Genomic DNA, 18,967 nt, shown 5'->3' with positions numbered 1-18,967 from the left:
TGCTCAGGAAAAGGGTAAGTGGTGCCTGTGGGTCTGTGCCTCCTCTGGCAGGGGCCGGCGTGGGGCCTCCCTGGCCAGGAGAGCCCTGACGGCAGCGGCCACGCTGGCAGCAGCCTTGGACGGCCAGGGCGCGCTGAGCCGCGGCGGGAGGAGGAAGGAGTCCTGTGGCTGCGGCACCCACAGCCGGGCCCTGCACAGGCTCTTGGGGAGGCCTTGCGTGCCCTCTGTGCACGCAGAGAGGGCAAGGCGAGGGGTGCGGAGAGCAGGGCACTGAGTAGGGCTGGCTGGGCAAAGGGCAAGCGGCGGGCGGTGTGGGCAAGGCGGTGGCTCTGTCCCCTCCAGCTGCGGGGCAGCTCTGGGAAGAGGGCACTGCTCGGCTGGGGCATCTCCCCCTCGCTCACGACACCTCTCCTTGCGGCCGTGTCTTTCAGGCTCAGCTCTCTCACAGCAACGATGTCTTGCTACGACCTGTGCCCACCAAAAACCAGCGTCGCCGTCCCTCAGCCCATCGCTGAGAGCTGCAACGAGCTGTGCGCCCGCCAGTGCCCCGACTCCTCGGCCTTCATCCAGCCGCCCCCGGTCGTGGTCACCTTCCCCGGCCCCATCCTCAGCTCCTTCCCCCAGCAAGCCGTGGTGGGCTCCTCCGGAGCACCCGCCTTTGGGGGCTCCCTGGGGCTGGGGGGCCTCTACGGTGCCGGGGCCACCCAGGGCTCGGGAGGCCTCTGCACCTTTGGCAGACCCTACGCTGCTCCTGCCTGCAGCCCTTGCGTCTTGCCCCGCTACACCAAGAAGCTCTGGGACACCTGTGGGCCCTGCTAGACCCAGCCCAGACCCGGGCGCTGCCCCCAGCCCAAACGCCAACGCCACAACCAGCCATGCAGGGCTGAGCTGGAGGGCACGGGGCACTCGCCGTGCCGCACACCCTTGGCCCTTCCCTGGCCTCTTCTCCTGCCCTTGCCTCCCAGCTCTCGCTCGGGGAAGGAGCTGGACCCAAAAGGCTCTGCGGGGCTGATGGGCCAAGTTATCTACTTTTGGAATGCTGTACTAAGGGTCCATCTGGTTCCAGAAACGAACCTCTGGAGAACATCTCTCTTCCTGCTGAAATACGTGGTTTCCAGCCTCTCTGGGTGTTGCCCACCGTCTCTCTGTCGCTCTCTCCTGCCCCTCTGAGCACAATAAAATTTTCCTGTATTTATGTTGTGTCTCTGTTTCTCCTTTTTTGAAGCTTAGTGCACGGGAGCTTTTTTAGGGAGGATGCTGGCCTCTTTTTATTTTACCAGGGAATTTTGCATGTCTTGCCAGACCTTGGAGAGAAGATACAATTTCTGGATTCTCCTTCTCCAGGTGCAGATGAGTGGTGCTTAGCTCAGGGAAAATCTTCTTTTCTTTAACTGGGGAGAGAAATAAGTCTACTGCAGAAGTGTAATAGTGGGGAGAAAGTGATTTTACTAGAGATTTCTCTTCATTAATTGTGTGCATACTTATATATAAATACGTGTACAGATATATATTTGGGCCATAATATTCATACACTAGGTCTTCGTGTCTCAGCTACTTCTCATGGTCTTCTAGAAGAAGGAACAATGCCACCCTCCCACTCTCCAAAACTTTGTAGTTCTGTGAAACTGCTACTGTATCACATTCAGGGATTTTGTAACTCCCTGTGGTCAAATGCAAACACAGGTCACCTTTTTCTTAGTTTTGCGTAAGTTGACCTATCCTATCATATTATCACTTACTGTGGTACATGTGAGATTAATTACATTGAGATTATTTCCATTCACATTTCTTTGATTCACTTTGTCTTTTCTAGAAGTAGTAATATGTCGGCAGTAAAAGGAAATTGGGTGTGCTCTTCCCCTTGTTTTCACAGGTTCTGCTTATATTACCACTACTTTCTGGTATTCTGTATTTACAGTGCATTGACTCAAGAATATGCCGTCTCCCAATACCTTACTATCACACCGATTTGCTGCTACTCAGTTACTTTTTCCTCCTCTGTCACTTCTTTCTGATTATAACCTGTATTACACCAGATCTTTTCTCCGTAGTCAGCGGGCAGACAGCTTTGCGCTGTGTTACTGGAGATCATGCCGTTATTGTTACTCCCATCAGTTAAGCCATCTTGTTTTTCCAGTCTCAAAGTCTGATTCCCTCCTGTTTATTGCCACTCAGCTTTATATTATCAGCACATAAAACACAGTGCTCCCAAATTATGTGCCAATGCCATTTATGCAAACAAGTAATTAGAGGTTTTGAGACTGATCCTTGAGTGACCAATGTAGTAAACTCCCTCCATACCTATAACTCCCATATAACATTAGACACTGACAGAAAGGGCATCTCTATGCATTATTTTGCAATCAGACATGAGCTCACCCTGAACAGGCATCCATCCCAAATAGAAGCTATGTAATCATGTTAGCTGCGTGCTAATAGCTCTCACCAATCTTGTTATCTTGGGCTAGGCACTTGCTCTCTGACACAATATACATCTAATTGGGTCCTGGCTGGTACCTGCCTGACACTGCCTCTTTGAGAGAGTCAGTGGAAGGAAAACTTGGCGGTCGGAGCTCAGGTGTTCAGCTATGATCGTGTTTAATTTACACCCAAGTACCTCTTAGAGGCTGCGTGTGACAGTAAGGATCCTGGTGTCAAGCAGAAGAGAAATGGAGAGGACGCCTGGCATCCATGTTTTGTAAAGCTGTCCCAGGAACTGCCCTTGGCTGGAGCAGTTGGGAGGAAAGAGAGCTTTGCTCAGCACAAGAGAGGCACCCGAGCCAAGGAGATGCCTGGCTGGTGTGGCAGAAGCCAGGAGGTTGGTTACTGGTCTCCGGGGAATTCACGGCAGCAGTGTCCTCGCCCTCAAACCATGTGAGGACGGAGAGAAGCAGCAGGGAGAGAGCCATTTCCTTGTGTCCTTGTGCCCAAAAGCCTTCCTTCACCTCAGCTGTCTGGGCTCTTCTCACAGTCCAGGCGCTCGTGGGGCAGGAGTTGGGGTCTCAGCTAGGCCCTGCAAGATCCAGAACCTTCCTAGGCCCCCCAGACTTTTCCCCAAAAGCCCAGGCCCATGAGGGCAGGCAGCATTGGGACAGGGAGGATAAAGTGAGGAGAGAGAGGAGAACCTTTCAGTGAAGGGCTTTTCTTTTGGTCAAAATATTCTCAATAAGTATTTGCTAATCAGTAAAAATAAAATAGTATTTTCTTGAAAGAGAAGTGAGATTCACAAGTACTATACATTAATTTCCATTTCAACCTGTTAGTACTTACAGCATGCAGCCATTTGCCATCCAGTTACAGGGGTGTTGAAATTACCTGTTAAAACCGGACTTGCTATTGCATGATACTGACAGAAGGTTGAGACTAAGAAAACGTACTTTCATGCACGGTGTCTTTCTTTGAAAGAGTCTCAGCAAAGTAACAGGTAAATCCTCTGTAATGCATTAGTTCATATTCTTTTTGCTTCATCCAGCAACTTGTGCTCAGTCAAAACTTCCCTGAGGCAACTGTTATCACAGCAGTGACTAACAAAAAAAAGAAAAGGTAGTGCTTCATCTTGTCTCATCAGATACCTATCTTAAAAATTATTTCCCATTGTTTACCTCCCTCCTATTGTTCCTTTTCAGAATATGCTTTGAGAGAACTTCAGGCCATGTTTTTCCACTTTGTCTTTGAACACAGTTTGATGGTTTCTAATACATTATCTGGGGAGATGTAAAAATCAAAAGGAATTCCAGCACTAAATTAACTAGTGGAAAAAAAAATTGGACTAATCACTAAAAGTTTGGCAGATAGAATAATTAGTGTGGGGGAGATGATAATTTCAGCTCATAGAAGTGAAATACTGGACATATAGGTTTTTTAGCAGGACTACGTGTGGCCAGGGCTGGGGGCTGTCCCCAAAGGCAGCTGGGCCTGGCTCTGCTGGGGCTGAGAGACTGCCCTGGCCCGGCTGGCGGGGAGCACGGGCAGGGCGAGCAGGCCCTGCAGCCCACCCTGGGCCTTGAGAGGGAAAACGCAGAGGCAGGGGTTGGAGGCAGGCTTGTTTTATTGAACGGAGAAAGACACGGAAGGCAGAGGCAGGCAGGTTGTCCCCCCAGGCTTCAAGAGAGCTGCTCCTTCAGGCTTCTGGCAGGCGGTGGTCGTTGCAGAGACAAGCAAGTGCCCGGTGGGACAAAGGTGCAATTGCACATCTGGGCAGGGGCCAGAGCAAGGAAGAAGTGATGAGGCAAATGAAGAAGGAAATGAGAAGTGTAATTTATGGAGTTATTCTGACTCCACTCTATTAAGTGGAAGTCTTTGATGCTCTGCCCCTTACTCAGGAGCTCCATTGAGGATCAAGACTGTATCATGCATTTCCCAGGCGTTCTTTAGTAAAGGGATATTTCTGTAGGATTTAGCAGGGCCCACAGCTGCCACGACGGTACCTGCTGTACCGGTAGGAGTAAGGGCTGCAAGAGCCAGAACCATAAGATCTACCATAGCCATACAGACCCCTGTAACCCAGGGAGCCCCCCCCATAGCCATACAAACCCCCACAGCCCAGGGACGAGCCCCCATAGCCATACAGACCCCCGTAGCCCAGAGAGCCTCCATAGCCCCCCAGACTGCCATAGCCCCCCAGACTGCCATAGCCCAGGGAGCCCCCAGAGCTCCCAAGGACAGGAGCTCCAGAGGACCCCACAACAGAACCCTGGGGAAAGGAGCTGAGGATGGGGCCGGGGAAGGTGACGACGACGGGAGGTGGCTGGATCACAGTGGTGGAGTCAGGGCACTGACGGACACACGGCTCATTCCCACTGTCAGCCAGGGGCTGGGGACGGTAGACACCACAGGCGGAGGGGGAGCACACATCGTAGCAAGCCATCTCGCAGGGATGGAAGTCAATCTACAAGAGTTGATTTTACCAAGTATAAGATATTATTTACATACATAAAAGTGCTAGAGAGTTCTCTGCCTTTCCCCAGATAGGAGTGCTTTGAAGTACACCAATTTGCTCATGTCTATTACATAGGAAAATTGAAGCAGAACAGCTAAATTATTTGCTCTGATGCTTTGGTGAGTCATTGGATCAGCAAGGACTGGGACTCCAAGAGTAGAGTGTGTTGTTATGGATTTCATGACTCTAACTCTTCTTTCCCACTGATCTCCTTTGTTCTAAGCCTTGTGAGAACAGGGATTATAAGTAATTGTCTATTCAGATTTTACTCAGTAAGTTGTTTGATGAGACCATTACAAGAAAATTGCAAAGATTATTGCCGCCAGTTTCCAAACATTGAATCAGGGCAGTAAGATATTTGCGACTAGCTTAACACCACACTGTTTTGATTCTGGGCTCTGATCTCTTTTGAAAAAAAGATCTGACTCTAAACAACTTGCCCCCATTAACATGAAAAACCCATCTCTTCTCCTGTCAGCTTCTTAAATTCCTTCCAATACCCCTCTTTCTCTTAATTAAATAAATTTCTTACAGAGCATTTTCAACAGCTCTCAATTCATCTCTGTGACCTCCTCTGCCTAAGCCAGTGCCTGATCTCTGGTAGTGTTCATGCCCATTTATCTTGAGTTAATGTAAAAGCACCTTGACTGATTTGTAATGGAATAAACTGCAGATAATGGAAGGTCTGCTCCTAAGCTCAGCATTTCCCTGTGAACCATGAAGACTTAAACTTTTCATATAATTTCCCATATAGGCAAACAGGGCAGGGGAATGCATATTGATCTAGTCACATAATTTCTTCAGCTGTTGGAAGTGAACTAATAACGAACTTAATTTTCTGCAATATCGAGAAACTTTCAGTTTGCTTTGAAGTTAAATGCCAACCCTGAATGCAGAGAATAGCTGTCCATAATATAATCATTTTTGTAAGCTTTATCTTTTCACCTAACCTTCTACTCACTAGTTCTTAATGGAAGAGACCATCCTAGATTAAATTGTATAGCAAAGACTTACTCCAGTAGTTGTAAAGAGCAGATTCAGACTTACCCGATTTGCTGAGGAGAGCGCGTGAAGAGAAGAGGTTGGAAGAACCCTGAGTAGGGAGAGCTTTTATACAGTTCAGACTGCCTGAGGGATGAGAAGCTGGTTTTATGAATGTGGATCTAATTAGTTGACACGGCACATTTTTTGTATTGATGGCTCCACAAAGTGATGAAATTTTTGCTCTCTGTTTTTGTTTATTACTTGATTTCAATTATCATGTAACGTAACACATGCATTACATCACACAAGGTTCTTTCATCTAAAAGAGTGATGGGTGAAACCAATACATCTTTCATCCTAAAACACGATTCATAAAATTAATATCAATTTTCTATTCTCTTTGGAGTTGAGCCATGTAGTAAGCTGCTTATACACAGATATTCTTCTTTTGCTGTCTTATATGACAATAATGCCCAAACATTTATCAGAAATAACCTGCTGTGAGATGTTGCTGTCAAAGTCCCGTACATAAGTTTTCTCTCTTCTTAAAGATAAAATGCAGTCTATTGTTAAATCCTCAGGAGAGTGGGCAATATTTCTTATGTGCTTATGTTTATTTCTGAGATATGATAAAATTCATATTGGAATCCATGGAGGATTCCCAATACTCTCTGAATTTTGGGCAGAGATTATATTGTGGGCATTCCCGAACACACAGAGGCACATGTCCAAAACAGCCTTAGGTTTTATCGGACCCTCAAACTACAGCTTAAAGCTCAATTTAGTTCTGAGAGGAGAGATATTTATTTTTAATATAAACTGATGAGACTTCCTGCTTAAATCGAAGACCATTCACAGGTATTAAAGGATTTCTGTGACTCTTCTTTCACTTGCATACCCAATAGATAAAAGCAACCTTTTAGACATCAAAGTGTCATTGAAGTGACATCAAAAAGTGGACAGATTCCCAGTGAATATCTGAAATCATAAGCAGTCAGGGATATTCAAACTTTCAGCTCAGTTTGATCCACAAGTTTGAGAGGATACATTTTTCTGAAGTTTCCTTTAATTTCTATCTTGCTCCTCAGGAGTCCTTGATCCTGGACTATACCTGATCTTGCAGGTAACACCATCATTGATGGCATCTTTCAGTAGAGAGTAATTATGAAGTGGGAATTCGCTGGGAAAAGCAAATGCTGGCTTTTGCTGAGGTTTCTTTCTTTGTTTATGCCATTGTTGTAACACTATATCATTATCATGGTTATCATAATCATGAACATAGTTATCTTCAGACCACATATTATTTCCAAATTATGAGCTTTTCCAAATCTGGAGATACATATGGAAATTTCCTCAGCTACAATACTGAAAAGGGCCACCTCAAAGTTTTATGAGGGCATTCCAAGGTATTTTCAAATACCTCAAGAACACTCATTACTAGCTTGTACATACTGTGTCATAATTACATAAAAAGTACGCCTGGATGCATACACCCCACTATTAGGAGAGATTATCACATTAAAATAAGGAAGTTAAAGTCACTTGGGTCTTTCCCGTAATCAGTTCGTGTTTTATAACACTTTTTGGACCTTCCTTTCTTTGACTTTAAGAATAAAATCTATCTTATGTTTTATTAAAGTGCACATTGGTCCAGAAGCAGAAATTTACTTATGTTAATGGAACTATTACACCCCCCCAAAAAAATTCCAAACCCAAAAACCAAACCCAAAACCAATGGAGTCTCTCTTCATTGTGTCAAGGCTAGAATCCTTTTCAGTAGCCATGTCTTATCACCTGATTTACTTGCTGTCCTGGTTTGAGGTAAAACAGAACCAATTTTCTGATTTGTAATTTTACTTTTTAGCTGAGCCTCTTCTAACTGACTAAAGTCTGAAATTAACAGCGTATTGGTCAGAAACTGTTCACTCTCGGAGTGATAAGACCTGATTATACCAAGGAATGGTACGGAGCGAGGCTCTTGCTTATACTTATTGCTATAACAACCAAGGTCAGCTAACTTCGCTGTTTGCCCCATTAGAGGGTCAGAAGCAGAGAAGCATAGAGGGGTCCCACCTGCAGGGAGGAGTGGACAGGACAGGTGACCCCAAACTGACCAACAGGGTATTCCATCCCATACGCATCACGCTCAGTATAAAAGCTAAGGGATCAACGGGGCAAGGCTGCTCTGGTTTGTTTTTCTCTTTCTTCGATGGTCGACATCTGAGGAGGACCCTGTCTGTTCATCTGCCTTTGATCCCAATCCGAGCATTCCTGACTCTAGTTCCGGAATACAGATCATGTCCATCACTGACTCCAGTCTGGGACTTTCCCTGTGTCTGCTGGTGACGCGACCATCATCCTGGGAGCTGTATACTTTTTTTAAGTTTTATTATTTTGTATTTCCTTATTTATTATTATTTTCATTAAAGTGGTTTAGTCCTTTTTTCTAAACTCATGAATCTCCTTTTCTCTTCCTCTCCTCTCTGAGGAGAGAGCCAGGGGGAGGGCCATCTGTCCTTCTGATTGGCCAATCTGGCCAAAACCACGACACTTGCTTTTCTTAGTCCTGTGTTCTTAGATATGTCTCTCTAACACATAACAATAGGAGGAGAAAACATGATAAAGCATAAAGGAAAGAAATGCTCATGAAACAACTCAGAAGAATCAGTTTCTATAGACCTGTGACTGACAGCTGAAATATTTCCCTGTTTCTGGGACTGAAATACAACTAGTAGAAAACCATCCAAAAGCCATTAAAATATGCTCCCGATTATTGCGTTTGGCTTGTATTGGGTAGCTGGAGGTAGAAGTGGTAACTAAGCCTGCAGAAAGAATGTTGTTACCCTTCTTTTTTTGTTTCCGGCCTTCATTTTGAGATCCTAAAAGAAATTCCATTTTTTCTCCAGGTATATTGTTCATTACACTAAAAGACCTGTAACTGGACAAAAGAAATGACTGTCTTCCTGCCATCCTAACAATGCAGGACTCTTAAATAAATTAAATCAGCTTACTTCCTCCCCTAATGCTAAAGGGAGCAATGGAATAATAAAAAATAATCCTACATGTAAAGCCATGAGATAATAGTTCTGTGGTTGAGTGTGCATGTCATGCTATGTGTGGGTTTGAAATGCCTGCAACGCACAAGCAATAAGCAAAAACAATTTCAGCACTTTGAGAAACTACGTGTCCTACAATTTGGGGTTGGTACCTAATTATGAACTCACGCACAGGATGCCTAATATCCTCCAGGCGATCGACAGAGCTGTATAAAAACTCTCTGCACGAAGTCTTTCTATCCACTTCTCTCACCTTACTCGCCTTCGTGAATTGGGTAAGTCAGATTTCTCTACAACTTTGCTAAACTTCCTGTCAAGAACTCAGGGTCTTAATTTAGGGCCAAGTCCTCTTCAGTTACTGCCAGGCTGACAGTGATACGTAGATTATGTGCTGCTTGAAATAATGTTTGTTATCGCATTCATTACCAGGCTCTGTAAAGATAGGCTCCAGAAGAGGGGTATATCAAGCAATTTTGAATCCCAAACTTGCAACATTTGAGCATTTTAAAGAATTACTTGACTATTTTAGAAGATAAAGAACAGTTCATATACATGGTTTCATATGGCTGCATTTAGTAGAGTTCTGCAGAGCCGAAAACAGGAAACATCAAACTTACTAAGTATAAACCCTCAACCAATAGTAATGTAATAGTATTAAAATTAGCTCATCTGGAAATACCAAAGATACAATCGAAAAGTACATGACTTTGTCTTACTAAAGTCCAAACTAGCCTCCAGGTTACAGTTCTAGGAAGAACAGTAATAGAAAACACTTTTACTTCTCAGGTTTACTACTGATACCCTGTTGGACTGCTTCATCATAACCTAATATTTGATATTTCTTTGTTAACCTAAATGACCGTGTTTTACAGATTGACTTCCGTCCCTGCGAGATGGCTTGCTACGATGTGTGCTCCCCCTCCGCCTGTGGTGTCTACCGTCCCCAGCCCCTGGCTGACAGTGGGAATGAGCCATGTGTCCGTCAGTGCCCTGACTCCACCACTGTGATCCAGCCACCTCCCGTCGTCGTCACCTTCCCTGGCCCCATCCTCAGCTCCTTTCCCCAGGGTTCTGTTGTGGGGTCCTCTGGAGCTCCTGTCCTTGGGAGCTCTGGGGGCTCCCTGGGCTATGGCAGTCTGGGGGGCTATGGCAGTCTGGGGGGCTATGGCAGTCTGGGGGGCTATGGCAGTCTGGGGGGCTATGGCAGTCTGGGGGGCTATGGCAGTCTGGGGGGCTATGGCAGTCTGGGGGGCTATGGGGGCTCATCCCTGGGCTGTGGAGGGGGCTCCCTGGGTTACAGGGGTCTGTATGGCTATGGTAGATCTTATGGTTCTGGCTCTTGCAGCCCTTACTCCTACCGGTACAGCAGGTACCGCCGTGGCAGCTGTGGGCCCTGCTAAATCCTACAGAAATATCCCAAGTGAGGCATAACCAACAAACGAGATGGGATGGTTTCACAGCTAAAGAGGTCTGAGCTTCCACTGCTCTGTTCCAAGACCAGGGAGCTGTACCCTTGCAGCCCCCCTTGAATTTCTCCTCTTAACTTGTACTTTCAGTTTCTGCCTTAATGCTTCTACTGTCACATTTCCATATTGCCTGGGGGAAAACATGTAACAAAGTTGCTCAAAATGGTTCCTGTTTGTTGGAATTAACAGCTAAGACTCAGGAAGAAAAAAAATAATCAACCCTATGTGAATGTATCCCTGTCTGGAGAACAGTTTGATACTTGTCGGAGACTCTGAAAATGTATTCTTTACCTCACTATCATTAAAAGTTTATTGCATCAAAGTTGCCATGTTCTGCTGTTCTTGTCTCATGTTTTCACTCTTGTTATTTGCCTTTGGAGAAGTCTGACCTGTGCAGTTGTCAATAACAGTCTAAACTATGTAGGATGAGTGTCCAGCCCAAAAAAAAAAATCAGAGATTTCAAATGGATAAAAGCAGTTTGAAGCCCTCAGCCCAGAAATAGCTACTGTCCTGCCCTCCCCATTTTTCAGATAAAGATTCTTGACATTTTTGTAGAATTTGCCTTCTTGGTTGAACATTCACTGGTTACAGTTTAGTAGTGGTAGAGAAATGAAAGAGTAGGTAACTAATTTTAAACTCGTTCCTAAAAACATTAGACTTCAGCAAGAATTTCTTCCTACTAAGTCTTTATCTCCTTAAACTTCAGATTCTCCCTCGAATACTTAAACTCTGTCCTTAGTAATAGTTTTTACTGAAAGTTAACCTAATTTTCTGTCAAATCCTTAAAGAAAGAAAGTTTTCTGGACCATACAATGGAATGTTTCAATCTGAAATGTATGTAATAGTCTTTCTGTATAATCATGAACTCTAAGGTGTTGGATGTTTTTTTGACAGAAAACTCCATTCAGCTGCCCCAAGGGCTGATTCATCTGTGCCAGAAGAAGAGCCGGAACAGGTAAAACAAAGTTATGGTACCTGGAAAGCCTAAAAGGTAGAAAAAGTCATAACCCTGTACACACATCCTCAACACCATTGTTGTGTTTCCCAACTCCTCCTGCGTGGGAAACCCTCACAGCAGAAACCCCTACTTTGAGCAGCTCTAACTTTCAGCCTCTCCCATGATATTCCTCACCTAAAAGGTCCATTAGATAGAGTCTACCCACCTCTGAGGAGCTCTTTTTCTTCTTGCAGCTCCTCCAACTCTCTCCTTCTCAGCAGCTCCATCCCAATACCCTTCACCACTCTCTCCCCACCTCCTTAAATCACTTCTGGCTCAGGACCATCCCTCCCACCTGAGGGCCTCATCTGCCACCCTTTGCCCCATAATCTGCTTTGAATCCAGCCTCAGCTGAGCCACCAGCTCTGCTCCTGCTATGATCAGCAAAGATGTTTAAATGGCTCATTAGGGAATGGAGGCTTAGTCTGATTTCTTTCTAAAAATAATGTTGTTGTTATTGGAACCCAGGCCAACTGGGGAGGGAGGATTCCTCTTCCCAAATGCATGCACTGAGTGCTGCAAGTGGTGACTGATTTCAATAATAGCTGGACCATTTCAGCTGTGTGTTTGAAGTCTGAGCCTCATCCTATGTAAGGATGTGAGTTTTCCCCAGCTATAGAGAGGAGAGTTGTCTATCCATAGTAGAAGAAATGAAAACTAAAAGTTGATTTGTTTAATGCAGAGTAGAATCGCTTTAATGAACGTTCACAGAAATGCATTGTAGAATATCAAGAATATGCATCAGAGTGCAGGCAACTCTTTCCATAATTGTTGTTCTTCAGCTGGACAGTGAAGTGCCATTTTATAAGAATACAAATTAAGTGTTTTATCCCGCCCATTATACACATAGATAGAAAAAAGCCCAAAAGACCATGAGTAAAGGGTTAAGAAACTAAGGACGCGCTGTGTGGTCCCAGCTCCACTGCAGTGGGGTGGCAGGACTTCACAACATCTCCTTTGGGATGATGGCTGTGGATCAAGATCGTATCTCACAGTTGCCAGTTATTCCTTACTCGGGATATTTCTGCAGGATTTAGCAGGGCCCGCAGCTCCCACGGTTGTACCTGTTGTACCAGTAGGAGTAAGGGTTGCAATAGCTGGAACCATAGGGTCTACCATAGCCATACAGACCCCCGTAACCCAGGGAGCCCCCATAGCCCCACAGACCCCCATAGCCCAGGGAGGAGCCATAGCCACCATAGCCCCACAGGCCCCCATAGCCCAGGGAGGAGCCATAGCCTCCGTAGCCCCCAGAGCCCCCAAGGACAGGGGCTCCAGAGGATCCCACAATGGAATCCTGGGGGAAGGAGCTGAGGATGGGGCCAGGGAAGGTGACGACGACGGGAGGTGGCTGGATGACAGTGGTGGAGTCAGGGCACTGGCGGACACAGGGCTCGTTGCAGCTGTCAGCCAGGGGCTGGGGACGGTAGACGCCGCAGGCGGAGGTGGAGCACAGGTCGTAGCAAGCCATCTTGTAGGGATGGAGGTAAGCTGCAACACACACTGATTAGACTAAGTAGAAGACAGACTTCAAGACTTTACATTAAAATAATGAGTCAAGTACAGGATTTTGAGTAAATAACTTGATTTCCCACTTTGCAATCATAACCCTCATTTTTCAAATAGTAGATTTTTGAAAATTCTCTAAAAGATGTCTACACATCCAAAAGCACACAGAAAATGTTTTGCCTAGCTCTGAAAGTGTTCATGAACAACTTTCAAAGAACTTAGAGATATTTCTACACATTAAACTGAAAACTGAAAAGCAAAACCAAGGAGAGCAAAGTGACTTTGTCCAAGGACATTTGATGAGTCAGTAGTAAACCTGCTGAACCCAAATCCAAGTTTTCCATGAGATGTAGTTTATGTATAACTTAATTATAGTAGCTTCTTCTTACCACTCAGCCCAATTTTGCTGAGTTGTAGGAACAACAGATTATAGGATTGTCACTACCCAGATTGCTCAGAAAGCCATTTGACAAGATAATAAAAGACAAATGGTGGTGTTATTATCCCAATTCCCATCTATGCAGCCACTGTATGGACACAGCCTGGACAATTTCAATATAAATAGTGTTTCAGTCCCTAATATCTTTCAAAAAAACTAATTTCAAATTATTATTCCCAGGACAAACCAGTAGTCCTTGGCAAACCCAAGAATTCAGGCTATGTTCTCCCCTCTAAACTTAGTTATTTTCTCCAAGAGTGACTTTATTCTTCACTCACTATGTCCTGCAAGTCCTTAGCAGGGTTCTGAGGAAGAATATGAAGGCAAGAAAGTAAAGGACAGCCAGAAGATTTGCTGTACCAGGACAACACACACAACTTTCTCAGATGCATCGCTTGTTCATCAGGTTGCATGAATGGCTGCAGTTGTGAAGCCCTTATTAAATGTTGAACTTCATATGCAAATTTTGGAATAGGTTAAATGCATTGAAGTAAGAACCATAGAATATCTCAAGTTGGAAAGGATCCATGAAGATCATCAAGTCCAACTCTGTGCTCCTCACGGGACTACCTAAAACTAACCCGGATGACTAAGAGCATTGTCCAGTCACTTCAGGGTCCAGTGTTTCCGACACTGAGAACTCTGGAGGGCCCCCCACACCAAATAGGTGCACCTGCCACCCCAGAGCCAGCAAGAGAATCTATGTCCCAAAACAACAGAGATACACTCAACAGTATGGGTGGCGGACACCAACTGATGTTGAAACGAGCAATAGAAAGATACATGGATAGCAATAAAGAAGAATCAGACTTACCCAAGTCTCCAAGAAGTCAAGGGAAGTGTTTGGAAGAGCTATGAGAGAGAAGAGCTTTTATATTGGAGCAGCTGGAGGTACAAAATCAACACTGGTTGCCCGCCCCAATTTCAAACACGTGTAACCCATCAAGATGATGAAATTGCTGAGTTCATTATTGGAGTTTATGAGTCCTTTCAAATTTGTTTGTAGTAAGGACCTGAACATTACTTTAGATTACAGAGAATTCTTTCATCTTGTGATGACTTTGGGAAAATAAAACCCTGGCATTATTCCAGTCACTTCCTTGAAATTACAACAGAAATTACTAAACCAGATCCTCTTGTATTAACTTAACACCTGGAGAGCATCTCATGGGTTTATCAGAATTACATACTACTGTCATGGACAGGATTTTTGTTTACGTACATAAAATTCACATTACAACCTGCCAGGACAAAAGTTAGAGACTATCAATGGGATATGCAGAAAAGTTGGGGGTGGTTTCTGCCTGTTTTATCTTCCTCACCTAGAGCTGGGGGACACAGCACCCTTGATGATGTTTTCCAGTAGTATTTGACACTGGCTGTAATGGGGACAATTCCACTCAGAAGAGCAGCAGCAATTCCAGGGACCTACAATGTATGCTCTAGACTCTAAATAGGGCTCATATGGAAATTGAAATTTAACCTTGAGCAGAAAAAAATGGTGAAAACCTTTTTTTTGGAGTGCTGGGAACTCTTTTCATGCAGATATGAACTGAATCAGTTTCTCCATCCATCAGTCACTCAAACAGTTGTATTGTCTTACAAAGATGTGTAGAGCTAAGCCTGCAGAATTTCACGGAGAAGACAGGAAGGCTTTGTCTTCCTGAGGCTTGCTTTTGTTTTTTAAGAGATGAACAAGGAATGAGTTTCTGATGTTAAGTAAAGCTACAAAGGGATTGAAGACCACAAAGAGACTTTTTCCAGGTATTGTTGGTTTGATGCTGTTAGTACCAAAGATGGTACTTGAGAATATTTAATAGGAAGCTGAGGAAAGCTAAGCTTTTTCAGTACAAATGGGTCCTCTGATGCAAAAATTGAAATGTAACAGAAGTGCTTTGAATTACTGACTTTGATTCTCAGGAATTCATGACCTCCTGCAATACACTGTTGTTGCTGCAAGCCATAACTCCAGAACAGGGCTGAGGTGGCAGTTTCTGTGAACAGGCAACAATTATGAATTTGGAACACACCACACAAACAAAGGCTGGTTCTTCCCTTGTTTACAGATGTGTTATTTTAATACTGCAGACTCTATGCCATAGATTATCTCTAAATTATGAGGTGGGTTTCTCAGCCTTTGAGGTGGTTAGAAGTTTTTTTGGACAACATTATTTTCCAGCTTCCAGGGAGCAAGTCCTTTCAAGTGCCTCAAACTATCTACTAATGGTTTGAGAATGCATTCTTACAATTAGGTTAAAGGCATGTACCTGGATTTAGGTGCCTAGCAATTATGGAATGACATCACATTCAAATACATAAGTCAAGGTATTTGTGTCCTTGGCATAACCAGTTCATGGCTGAATACTGGGGATTTGTGCATGTTCAGAATTTTTCAATGTAGAAGTACAGAAGGAAATATAAAATTTAAATAAAATACAGCATTTCATAAGCTGTATAATCAGTCTAGCTTTATCATTCTCAGTTGCACATCAGACCACAGAAACAGAGGACTTGATTATTTTCTTGAGATGTTACAATTCTATCAATGATCAGCCTTTATCCATGTAAATGATTTCTTTGTCTCTATTGTGGGATATTTCCAGATAGCTTTAGCAAGATGCCACCAGTCATGTTTCATTTAATTTCCTTTCTCAGTAGGCTTCAATGTTGCCTGATCTGAAGGTGGAACTAAGGATGGATCCCTGAAGGTTTTGTATCAGGAGACAGAAGACTGCAAAATGTGGGTGACGCCTCACAAAGGAAGTGCCTTTCAATATTGAGAACAGAAAGGGTAAATTTCAGTTTGCTTCTAGGCTCCAAATTGGGTTGAAATACGGTGAGAGAGATCTGTTAGAAAAATCTGAGTGGTTTATATTATATTCCTGCCTTTTGCTTAAAATGGTCCAAAGGACTTGCCAGTGTTTGAGAAAAGGACAGGAAGGGTAATCCATGACCGAATACATAACAAAGAGAGCAAGAGGTATTTCCCCAAGTTCCTCGTTCATTGGATGAGGCCAGCATTGTGTTCAGGAGCAAAAGCCAAACAAGATAAAACCATTTAAGGACCAGAAGATGGTTTCTATGGTTTCCTATGGCTTCCTTTGGGTGCCGTATTGTTCTTACACTAAGTAACTGAGAGTGCAAATGATAAAGATAAAAATGACAATCCAAAGTTGCTCTAATGAGTTCCATTTTGTCTCCAGGTGTCTTACAGCCTGGATTTAATGGAAAAATCTGTGCTCATCAAGGGACCACAGCCATGCAGTGAGCAGCTCGGTTTTGCCATTAATAATGGAGAAGCTGAGAAAGAGCGTTAGTATAATTCTTGTTGTAACACCAAGGATGTGAATGGAACGATAACAGGAATGAATATGACAGATAACCATTTGAGATGAAAGAGGCTTCTGTGATGAAATGCACCTATCGTATTTCATGAGACTTCGAACCAACAAATAAACAAATAGTCAGCAAAACTTTGAGGACCTACGTGTCATATTAGGTTTGGGTTTGCCCCAATTACGCACATGCAGAAATTGCACCTTAGGTGATCCCCATGATCTAGGGAACTGTATAAAAGCTCTCCCAACTCAGGGCTCTTCATTCCACTTTGCTCGCTTTATTCACCTCCGTGAACAACGTAAGTATCATTCTACCTGATCTCTTTCCTAAACTTTGAGTATCTCTTTTCTGATAGTTTTAATTAAGGTTGGAATCATCCATAAGTATTCCAAGATTCTTAATAATGTTAGATGATCTTGCCATGAATTTATTTTTCTTATTTAGTGTTGGATATCCATGTATTCGGGTTTAAAATGGTAAAACTAGACTTTTCAAAAATTATTGTTTCCTGTTAGTAGAAAGTTGAGCTATCAAAGCAGCTTCCAAAACATCAAAAGAAGGCTAGTTCAATCACTAGGGATTTTTTAAGGATTTTGCATGTAAGTTTTTGTTATGTGTCTATGTATATGTTTATATTTGTGGAGGTGACAAGCTTAACCAGAAAGAATGGAGAAGTATTGTCTAAAGAATTATTAGAAAACAGAAATGAAACTAGGAAATCTTAGCCTAGCCTTTACATTGTCCTCACTTTGAGCAGGAAGTTGGACTAGATGACCTCCAGAAGGCCCTCCCAGTCTAACATTTTATTGGTTCTAGTTGGGGGAAGAAATTGTTCACAGGTGGTATTGATTCCTAGTCCTTCCACAGGTTTTCTTTTAGATTGGATCAGGTCCTATGGCAAAAAATCTTTCTGAAGAGCTCAAATCAGCCTACTGGTGTAGAAACTCAGCCCTAGATATCTGAGTGTACCAGTTTCCCATCTGGGAAATCAAAAAATCTTTTCACTCACCCTGCGACTCTCAAGCTACTTTGCAAGCATTTCAGGGCAGGGAATGCCTTATTTAATCCAAGTTTATAGCATGTCCAGCATACTGGCAGCATGATTTTAGCTATTGCTTCTGGAAGCACGTTACAAGTCAATATGCCAGAGTTGTTCTTCCAGCTACCTATTAATTTACCATGGGCTTTGCTGGTAGTCAGGTTACACTGCTTTGTTTTTGCTAATAGAAAACAAAAAAAAATCTTTTAGACATGGACATTGTAAGGGTAGGTGAAATGTATAGTGGAAGTAATTTGCAAAGTAAAATGATGGATAATGTTTTTGCAGTGTTTGACAGTGGAGTAGAGCAAAGAACTACTTTTCAAAGGGAACCAAGTATAAGAAATTAGGAATGAGACCATTAGAAGAGATGGCTGCTCAGAAAGCAAACTGGGCAGTGCTGATTTACAAGAGGAAGAGATGTCACATGGAAAAGACTGAAGAGAAGGAAGGACAATCGAGACGTGAAAGATAATGCCATTATTCTAGTCCATGTAGCCAACTTTCAAACTCTATTTCCCATTTAATTTATACCTTTCTTTTATTCATCAGTGTGTGTTGCCACTTACCTCCATCCCTACAAGATGGCTTGCTACGACCTGTGCTCCACCTCCGCCTGCGGCGTCTACCGTCCCCAGCCCCTGGCTGACAGCTGCAACGAGCCCTGTGTCCGCCAGTGCCCTGACTCCACCACTGTCATCCAGCCACCTCCCGTCGTCGTCACCTTCCCTGGCCCCATCCTCAGCTCCTTCCCCCAGGATTCCGTTGTGGGATCCTCTGGAGCCCCTGTCCTTGGGGGCTCTGGGGGCTACGGAGGCTATGGCTCCTCCCTGGGCTATGGGGGCCTGTGGGGCTATGGTGGCTATGGCTCCTCCCTGGGCTATGGGGGTCTGTGGGGCTATGGGGGCTCCCTGGGTTACGGGGGTCTGTATGGCTATGGTAGACCCTATGGTTCCAGCTATTGCAACCCTTACTCCTACTGGTACAACAGGTACAACCGTGGGAGCTGCGGGCCCTGCTAAACACAACAGGAAAATCCACTGAATAATGTTCAAGTGAAAAGCAAAATGCAGATTCACCAGTGAGCAGATGAGTGACGGCTTTGGGAAAGAGCTCACAAATCCTGCTCAGTGCAGTGCCATCTGCATGTTCTGCACCTCTCCTTTTTTTTCCTTTGAATTCTCTCCTGATCTCTTCA

At 44.0% G+C, this 18,967-nt stretch overlaps 4 protein-coding genes across 4 annotated transcripts; 2 read left to right on the top strand and 2 right to left on the bottom strand.

Annotated features, from left to right (window-relative positions):
• Positions 1-453: 453 nt before the first annotated feature.
• LOC134526117 (shematrin-like protein 2) lies at positions 454-18,791 on the top strand. Its single transcript, XM_063357620.1, has 3 exons — positions 454-738; positions 9,852-10,365; positions 18,322-18,791. Exons 1-3 carry the CDS (start codon positions 454-456, stop codon positions 18,789-18,791), a joined length of 1,269 nt encoding a protein of 422 aa, XP_063213690.1.
• LOC134525899 (scale keratin-like) lies at positions 4,397-4,867 on the bottom strand. The gene is made up of 2 exons (XM_063357212.1): positions 4,530-4,867; positions 4,397-4,475 (listed from the first exon to the last, which is right to left on the bottom strand). The coding sequence occupies exons 1-2, from the start codon at positions 4,865-4,867 to the stop codon at positions 4,397-4,399; spliced, it is 417 nt and encodes a 138-aa protein (XP_063213282.1).
• On the top strand, positions 9,873-10,379 carry LOC134525898 (scale keratin-like). The gene has a single exon (XM_063357210.1). The coding sequence runs from the start codon at positions 9,873-9,875 to the stop codon at positions 10,377-10,379; it is 507 nt and encodes a 168-aa protein (XP_063213280.1).
• On the bottom strand, positions 12,477-12,920 carry LOC134525901 (scale keratin-like). Its single transcript, XM_063357214.1, has one exon. It carries the CDS (start codon positions 12,912-12,914, stop codon positions 12,477-12,479), a length of 438 nt encoding a protein of 145 aa, XP_063213284.1. The 5' UTR covers positions 12,915-12,920.
• Positions 18,792-18,967: the final 176 nt, after the last annotated feature.

This window comes from Chroicocephalus ridibundus, chromosome 21 (genome assembly GCF_963924245.1).
Source record: "Chroicocephalus ridibundus chromosome 21, bChrRid1.1, whole genome shotgun sequence".
Classification (NCBI taxonomy): Eukaryota; Metazoa; Chordata; class Aves; order Charadriiformes; family Laridae; genus Chroicocephalus; species Chroicocephalus ridibundus.
The sequence above is the reverse complement of the archived record's forward strand: the minus strand, read 5'-3'. Positions and strand labels throughout refer to the sequence as shown.

What these genes read in the sequence shown, in the direction of transcription:
- LOC134525901 (XM_063357214.1), bottom strand. Translation starts at nt 12,914, where the DNA reads ATGGCTTGCTACGACCTGTGCTCCACCTCCGCCTGCGGCGTCTACCGT.
- LOC134525898 (XM_063357210.1), top strand. Translation starts at nt 9,873, where the DNA reads ATGGCTTGCTACGATGTGTGCTCCCCCTCCGCCTGTGGTGTCTACCGT.
- LOC134526117 (XM_063357620.1), top strand. Translation starts at nt 454, where the DNA reads ATGTCTTGCTACGACCTGTGCCCACCAAAAACCAGCGTCGCCGTCCCT. An exon ending in GCCTCTGCACCTTTGGCAGA is followed by an intron (nt 739 to 9,851) that starts CCCTACGCTGCT and finishes CGTGTTTTACAG; the next exon opens with ATTGACTTCCGTCCCTGCGA. An exon ending in CAGGTACCGCCGTGGCAGCT is followed by an intron (nt 10,366 to 18,321) that starts GTGGGCCCTGCT and finishes TTTATTCATCAG; the next exon opens with TGTGTGTTGCCACTTACCTC.
- LOC134525899 (XM_063357212.1), bottom strand. Translation starts at nt 4,867, where the DNA reads ATGGCTTGCTACGATGTGTGCTCCCCCTCCGCCTGTGGTGTCTACCGT. An exon ending in TCCCTGGGCTGTGGGGGTTT is followed by an intron (nt 4,476 to 4,529) that starts GTATGGCTATGG and finishes TGGCTATGGTAG; the next exon opens with ATCTTATGGTTCTGGCTCTT.